This window comes from Pristiophorus japonicus, chromosome Y, assembly GCF_044704955.1.
Source record: "Pristiophorus japonicus isolate sPriJap1 chromosome Y, sPriJap1.hap1, whole genome shotgun sequence".
In the NCBI taxonomy this organism is placed as follows: Eukaryota; Metazoa; Chordata; class Chondrichthyes; family Pristiophoridae; genus Pristiophorus; species Pristiophorus japonicus.
In genome coordinates, this window is record NC_092011.1 from 40,278,829 (window position 1) to 40,286,522 (window position 7,694).

The 7,694-nt window shown below is 44.3% G+C and overlaps 1 protein-coding gene across 1 annotated transcript; it reads right to left on the bottom strand.

Moving 5' to 3' along the window:
- Positions 1–253: 253 nt before the first annotated feature.
- On the bottom strand, positions 254–1,815 carry LOC139241107 (homeobox protein Hox-C8-like). Its single transcript, XM_070869799.1, has 2 exons — positions 1,078–1,815; positions 254–567 (listed from the first exon to the last, which is right to left on the bottom strand). The coding sequence occupies exons 1-2, from the start codon at positions 1,523–1,525 to the stop codon at positions 254–256; spliced, it is 762 nt and encodes a 253-aa protein (XP_070725900.1). The 5' UTR covers positions 1,526–1,815.
- Positions 1,816–7,694: the final 5,879 nt, after the last annotated feature.

A 7,694-nucleotide genomic window follows, 5' to 3' on the forward strand; every position in this document is an offset into this window, starting at 1 on the left:
GAACTCGCTGTTCCTCTAGGTAGTACAGTACATGGTGTCAATCTTTGCACAATAAGTTAAAAAACACACAAAGAGATTTAAACTGAAATATAGAATTATATGTATATATATCTATATATGGACAAGGACGAAAATTAGGCAAAAAATAGACTTGATAATGGAATATTCGCTTTTAAGAAGCGACTGTATTTACACAGCCCGTATTAAGTTATCCCCCCAAACCCCCCAACCCACCCACCCTTGCCCCCGCTGGCTACTCCTTCCCTTCTTCCGCCTTCTCCAGTTCCTCCTTCTCGTCTTCCTCATCTTTGTACTCCTCCTCGTTGGTCGCGTCTTCCCCCTTCCCCTCTTCCCGGGCGCTGGGAAACTTATCTTTATTGTTCTCCTTTTTCCACTTCATGCGGCGGTTCTGGAACCAAATCTTCACCTGGCGTTCGCTCAGCCCCAGCGCGTGTGACACCTCAATCCGCCGTTTCCGTGTCAGGTAAGGGTTGAAGAGGAATTCCTTCTCTAGCTCCAGGGTCTGGAACCGGCTGTATGTCTGTCGTCCGCTTCGTCTGCCGGGGGCTGAAGGAGGTGGACGGGGAGAGGGGTGGATAGGAGGGGGGGTGGTAAGGTGGGTGTTTGGAGGGAGTGTGGGGTGGGAGAGAGGGAGGGAGGGAGGAGAAAAGTGAAAGTATGAGAAAGAGAAAGAGAGAGAGCAGAGAGAGAGAGACACACACACACACACTCAGTTTTTAACACAAACGAGTTAAAAATTGGCAGCAAAATTAACACGAAATTTGCACAGGAATTTCAATACCCCCACTCTCCCCAGTCCCAGAGTTTGAACATGCAAAAGATTAAATGCAAGATATTAACTCTGCGCATTTTTTTCTTTCAAAACACAAAGCGAATTTCAATTGAATATTTTTTTATAAACACACACAGATAAAGACAGAGAGAATTAGACAAGAGAGGGAGAGAGAGATAGAGATAGAGAGAGAGAGAGAGAGAGGGAAAGGGTGGATAGGAGAGGGGGTTGGTTTGGGGCTTAGAGGAGGAGGAAGAGAATTAAAAGAAATGTATTTTTCTAACCGTGTGGCCTCATCCACGGGAACATGAGGTTGCTGGGCGAATTTGGAGTGAGATTTCCTTGACCGTCGCTTGGGTGAGACGCCGTGCCTTTGCAGTCGCTATATTGGACCATCGCGGCGTCCGGCTGTGCCCCGGCGTAGAGCGGCTGGCGAGGCAAGGATTCGTAGCCGTAAAACTTGGAGGTCTCGCCGTGACAAGTCAGCCCGCACGGGCCCTGCTGGTAACCGGCGCTGGAGAGGCTGGGAGCGCCGTGCGGGAAGTATTCCTGGAGGTGCGTGGATGGGTGCTGAAAGGCAGCGGCCGCGCTGCCTGGCGGACCGTACACCAGGGCATGGTTCCTGCCGACGGTCTGCGGGAAACGGCAGTCGTAGTAGGAGGTCGGGTCCATAGGCTCGCCGGCCTTGTACTTGGAGAAGAGAGGGTTGACGAAGTATGAACTCATGGTCATTCGCCCAGAGGTGCGGGAATAGCAACAGAAATATCGGCTGGTGTATTCCGTCCAATAAAACCCCCCTTCCTTTTCCCCCCTGTACGACACACTGGCGTGGCCCAGAATGAAACTGCCTCTCGCTCTCTCTCCCAACAAACACAGACACACACACGCACACACACAGGGAGAAATCTTCTCTTTGTTCAGTCTTAAAAGACGTTCATGTTGACTTGTTTTCCGCCTGAACGTCTTGTGTAGAACACTAGTCTCTCGCTGTCTCTGTCTCTCTCTCTCTCATTCACTCTCTCTCTCTCTCTCTCTCTCTCCCCCTCCTTCCTTACAAGACAGCAGAGTGATTCTACATACACAGACACACACACAGACACACACACACAGAGGAGAGGAAAGAGAGAGAGTGAGAGAGAGAGATGGGAAAAAAAAATCTCGACGGTGATCCTTTACACAATCTCCCAACCCCCCCCCCTCCCCTCCTCTCTCTCTCCCCACACTCTCTCCCCCTCCGTAGATGTACAGCAATGAGAGAATATGATAAAGAGAGAGAGTGTGTGTGTGTGAGAGAGAGAGAGAGAGAGGGGAGGGAGGGAGAGAGGGAGGGAGTGTGTAATTGCAAAATCCGCTCCTCCAACGTGACTACTGTGAATGCGGCCTGTAACAAAAAAATAACGCCCCCCCCCTCCTCCGTTCAGATACGAGGAAGGTGCGGATTAATATCCTCCACCCCCCACCCCCCGCCCCCACAACCCAGGCCCTCATGTGTATCTGAACGAGACCATTTCACGATTTGGAGTACATACGCCGAAAAGGGCGAGGGACGAACAGGAGGGTGGAGTTGCCGTGCAGGTAAACGGTGGCGGGGGTGTGATGGAGGGAGGGGTGAGTGAGTGAAGATAGAAGTGGACAGAGGGAAGAGATGCAGCCCTCCCTCCCCCCCTCCACACACCCCCATCAAAAAAAGAAACGTGGTGCTCCTGTTAAACATATCGATTGTACATAGTGGGGGCACAACACCAGGAGGTCAATGCGGCCCTTTTCAAACTTGCCTGATAGTGTTTCAGGAGCCCTCCCTCTCTCTCCCTGCTACCCCAGCATCTCTGCTCGAAATCTCTTCTGAACTGTGGCTGGATGTTTCAAAAAATATATACAGAGAGAATTTAGGAGCTAGTAGATAAAGGCAAAAGAATAGAGAGAGAGAGAGTGAGAGAGAGAGAGTCCATTAAACCGATCTAGAGAGTGTGAGTAACCCTCGGGAGTAATCCCACTAGACTGGGATTTGGTCACACAGACCACACCCCCCCCCCCCCCAAAGTGCTGGGAATCAAATCAACATAAAAGTTAATATCCCTCCCCCCAAAAAAAAAATCACGCTCTTGGTCGCAAAAGTTTTTTTTTAATTGAAAATAATACCTTAAAACATTGGCCTCAAAACCACGCAAACTAAGTTTTGATTTGCTCAAAAGTGCTTAATGTCTTTTATGCACATATTATAATTTGTGTGTGTGCGCGTGTGTGTGTGCGTGTGTACACACATGTGTGTTTAGATAAGTACATATATTCATACGTGTGTAGATAGTGTGCCCATATACAATGTTTCTATATATTTGTGTGTGTGTGTGCATACATGTGTGTATGTACATAATGCCTATATACAATGTGTCTATATATGTGTGTGTACATACATGTGTGTATATATATATACTGTATAGATACAATGTGTCTACATGTGTGTGTACATACATGTGTGTGCGTATATAGTGGCTATATACAATGTGTCGATATATATGTGTGTGTGTGTACATACATGTGTGATATATATATACAACGTATCTATATGTATATGTACATACATGCGTGTGTGTATAGATATATAGTCTCTATATACAACGTGTATATATGTGTGTATATATGTATGTATAGATATAAAGTTTGTCCATCAGGTCAAAAATACATAGTGTATGTCATGCATATATTAAATATATATATGTGTGTGTATATATATATACATATGTATGTGTAGATACATATATATATATGCAAGTGTGTAGATATACAGTGTGTCTATATATGTCTATGTGTGTGTATATACATATGTGTGTGTGTATAATATATGTGTATATATGCATACACGTGTGTGTATAGATATCTATAAATATGCATATGTATGTAGACATATGTACAATCTGGTCTGTATGTGTGTGTGTATATGTATGAGTATATTATATATATATGTATGTGTGTGTGTGTGTGTGTGTGTATAGATGCTTATATGTGTGTATATATATATATATGTGTGTGTGTGTGTATGTGTCTATATATATATATAGACACACAGACACACACACACCTAAATATACATATATAAAGTCATATTTACACATATCTAGGTCTGTAACAGAAGTGGATAGCAGAGGTTAAGGGTGATCATACACACATACACCAAAACACCGATTAATCGTCAAATCTCAAGGCGGTATACCCGTTAATGTAGGAGCGCCCCCGCCCCCTCCCCAGCCGGCCCCTGAAAATATCACAGACTGGGACTTCTGTCTGTCTCCCCATTGCTATTGAGGGGTGTGTGTGGGGTGGGGGTGGTGAAATACTTGTCTCTCTTTCCCATCCCCTGAACTGACAATTACAGACTGGAATTTACAGGCAACGAGATCCCGGCCGCTCGCAAGCTGTGATACGAAACGCTTTAAATCACAGGCAAAAAAAGTTAACCTTTGTGTATGTGTGTGTAAATAAAATATTATTGATTGTTGTTAAAATTAACGCTGTTCAGAATCTCATTGTGTAAAAAAAAATACCGGTGCTCCAGATTGCCAGAATTGTGATCCAAAATGCTAGAATATTTGACATTGGCCGCTAAGATATTTGTGTGTCTCTAAATATAATTGACATTTCGTCGAGCCTGTCCGGAATTGTACAGCTAAAATTGTCGGATTTTTGCGTTTGAAGTAGCAGTACAGGGAGAATATAATGGGGATTAGCAGGAAAATGAAAAGTGGAGATTTAGCAGAAAGTCCAACTGCAAAATAACTTTGTGGACAGTGAAATAATTCACACACGCACACACCCACACACACACACACAAAAGCTCATAACATTAACAAACTTTAAAAAACATGATTCGAATCAGTGTTTTTGGTCGAGGGTTCGGTGGAATTTCCCGGAACGAAATCGGCACAATCTCAAAAACTGTGCGCGACTATTCACTCCGTTGAGGAAACGAAAAGGCAAATACAGCGCAGGTCAGTCGGAAAAAAAAACTCCTGAAAACAATTTTTACATAAAAGCCAGGAATAAATAGCAATCGGGGCCAGCGGCTTTTGAAATGTATTTAAATTCTCTTTTGTTAATGGCGCTAATCTATGGCAAAATATATATATTTTTGACGATTGTAAGAACGCAGGCAGACAACGTAATCACTTAAAAAGTAACATATATTTCACTGGCGCGTTCTCCCAATTCGAACTTTTAAAATTAGTCTGTGACTAATTTCTATTATTCTAGCGGTCCATTTAACATTGCCAGAATATTTGAGAGCGATTCTCGATCGGCCGAACAGTCGATGATAGGAAAAAGCAATTTACAATCCGGTAAGGTGTATAAAATATTTAAATTAATTGAAAATTAATCCCTTGAAAATTTGTGTGTGTGTGTCTTTCTCTCTCTCTCTCCCTCCCTCTAATCTCCAACCAAAATCCAATCGGTAAATAATTATTTTATTGACAGTAAACACGAAATATAAACCCGCGCTGTAGATTTATGCCATGCCTATATAATGTTTATTCTCGTGCGCGGCTTATTCCCGACCTGATGTCTGAATGAATGTAGATAGCACACTGGAAAATCCCTTCCCACCGCGGACCAGCCATAAATGTCTCACTCATTTATATAGTGGTAGCACATAACTTTAACTACATGCGCTATAACACACTGTAAAATTTTAAGAGCAGCGATTGCATCATAATATTAATAAAAAGGCGATTTCATTTCCAGGCGCTCTCGCCCGCGTTGAAACTCTCAGTCCCCCTAAACCTGACCTGCATTTGGAGATGTATTTATGAACATGGCATTATTTCACTAAATATTGGCTTTGTAAATGTAATTTGAAACAAAATCAAAGGCAATCTATTGCTTTACCACCCAAGTCATGAAAGTACCGGAGATTCGCTTTATTTGTGAATATATCTTGTTTGCTCTGACGAGAAAAAGGGAAAATTTGTGCTGTGATTCATTGAAAATTACTGTTAAATTAAATCCATTTGTGTGGGCGTTTGTCGGTGGGGATTAGGGGGAGAATGGTGTGGTTGTTAAATCATGTACGAAATATATATTTTTGTCGCTTTTCCATATTTGTTTCTTTAAAAAAAGAACCTTTAAGCCTCAACGTGCAAGTCTATAATTAGTAACGTTCAATAATTATATATATCTTGCCACAAACACACACACACACACACACCACACACACACATATACTAAGGCAGATGTTTCACGTTTAAAATCCAACACAAATTACTTCCCCTGTTTAAATAAAAACCCTCTCTCCCTCCAGCCCAGAGTCAGTTATAAGAGCGGTCATAATTCAGCTAAATTACTTCTTAAAACCCCCCAAAAATCATTACACTTCCGTTCCTCACTCCCCCTCCCTCCTCGTTTCCACCACCACTCATTTGGCATACCCCCCCCCCCCCACTCCACTTCCCCATCTTTTAATATATTTTAATAGCAGTAGCAGAATCGAGCTTTGATTGGGATTTTTTTAAAGCCTGGAGGGAGGGAGAGGGAGAGAGAGAGACAGACAGTGAGAGCGAAAGAACAGCTTTTACATTTGAGCAAGGGTGCCACCTCGCGGCGCCTTGCGGGCTCTGCACTTTCGGGCCGCCAGTCTTGCGCCACGATCGCCACTCAAGAAGCCAACCTCACCAAACAGAAGCAGGCCTTTCGGCCCAACACATCCCTGCTGGCCTGTAAGCGACCCCTAACCCCATCTCACCCTGTCACCATATTCTTTTCTCCCCCCCCCCCCCCCCATTAAACGACACACACACACCTCATAGCCTACAGCAGACAGACTAGTTAGACTTTGGTGTTGGGGGTGGGGGGTTGCAACTATAAAATCATAGAATGGTCACAACACAGAAATTGGATATTGGGCCCATCCAGCCTGAGCAAGGACACTTCAGCCAGTCTCACTCCCCCCACCCTTTCCCCGTAACCCTACAGTTTTTGTTTCCTTCAGATACTTATCCAGGCCCCATTTTTAAAAGATATAATTAAGTCTGACACGATTGAGCCTGCCAACCCCACACTTGCAGGCAGCGAATTCCAGATCCTAACCACTCGCTGCCTTTTTAACAAAAAGGGGTTTTCTCTCTCTCTCTCTACTCTGTTCAGAGGGCTCCCTCGTGAAATTGAACACCACGATCAGAAATCTCCTCTCAACCTCTCTCTGCTCCGGAGCAGAACAAGCCCAGCTTCTCCAGTCTAACCGAAGTCCCTCATCCCCCTCCCTGGACATCATTCTTGTTCAATCTCGTCTGCACCCTCTCTTAAGGCCCTTGGCGTTCTTCCTACAGTGGGCGGTGCACAGAGTTGGAGATAGTGCACCAGTTTGGGGCCGAACCAGTGGATTTTTTGTTCTTGTACGAGGTAATTTTCACTCTTATTGATGAACTCCAGGATCCTGTAAGCCTTTCAAACTGCTGTAGACACACACTCTAAACCCGGTCGGTAAACTTTGCAAAGATTTTGCCAGTAAACCGTTCCCTTCCCACCCTCTTCCAGTCTGTCTATAAGCCTAAGGGCCACAAACCGGTCCGGCAGACTGTCATTAACCCATAAAATCATTTCAACTAGACGTCTGGCGTATTTCTCTTGATTCTGTCTATACCCTGTCACAAACAGAGCGGTTGTAAACACGATTTTCCTTTGGTATTCCGGAAACATGTCTGCCTTTCTCTCTCTCGCTCTCGCTCTCCCTCTTGTAAATTCGCAATAAACGGCTCGTCCCATTATCTTAAAACTTCCTGAACCTCTTTAACACAGCTCTCTCCCCCCCCCCCCCCCGCACGTACTCCACTCCAGCCACGCCACCCCTCCTTCTCTCAAAGAGTCAGAATTAACAACACCAATTTTAGAGACTAGGTAATACTTTAAACAGGTG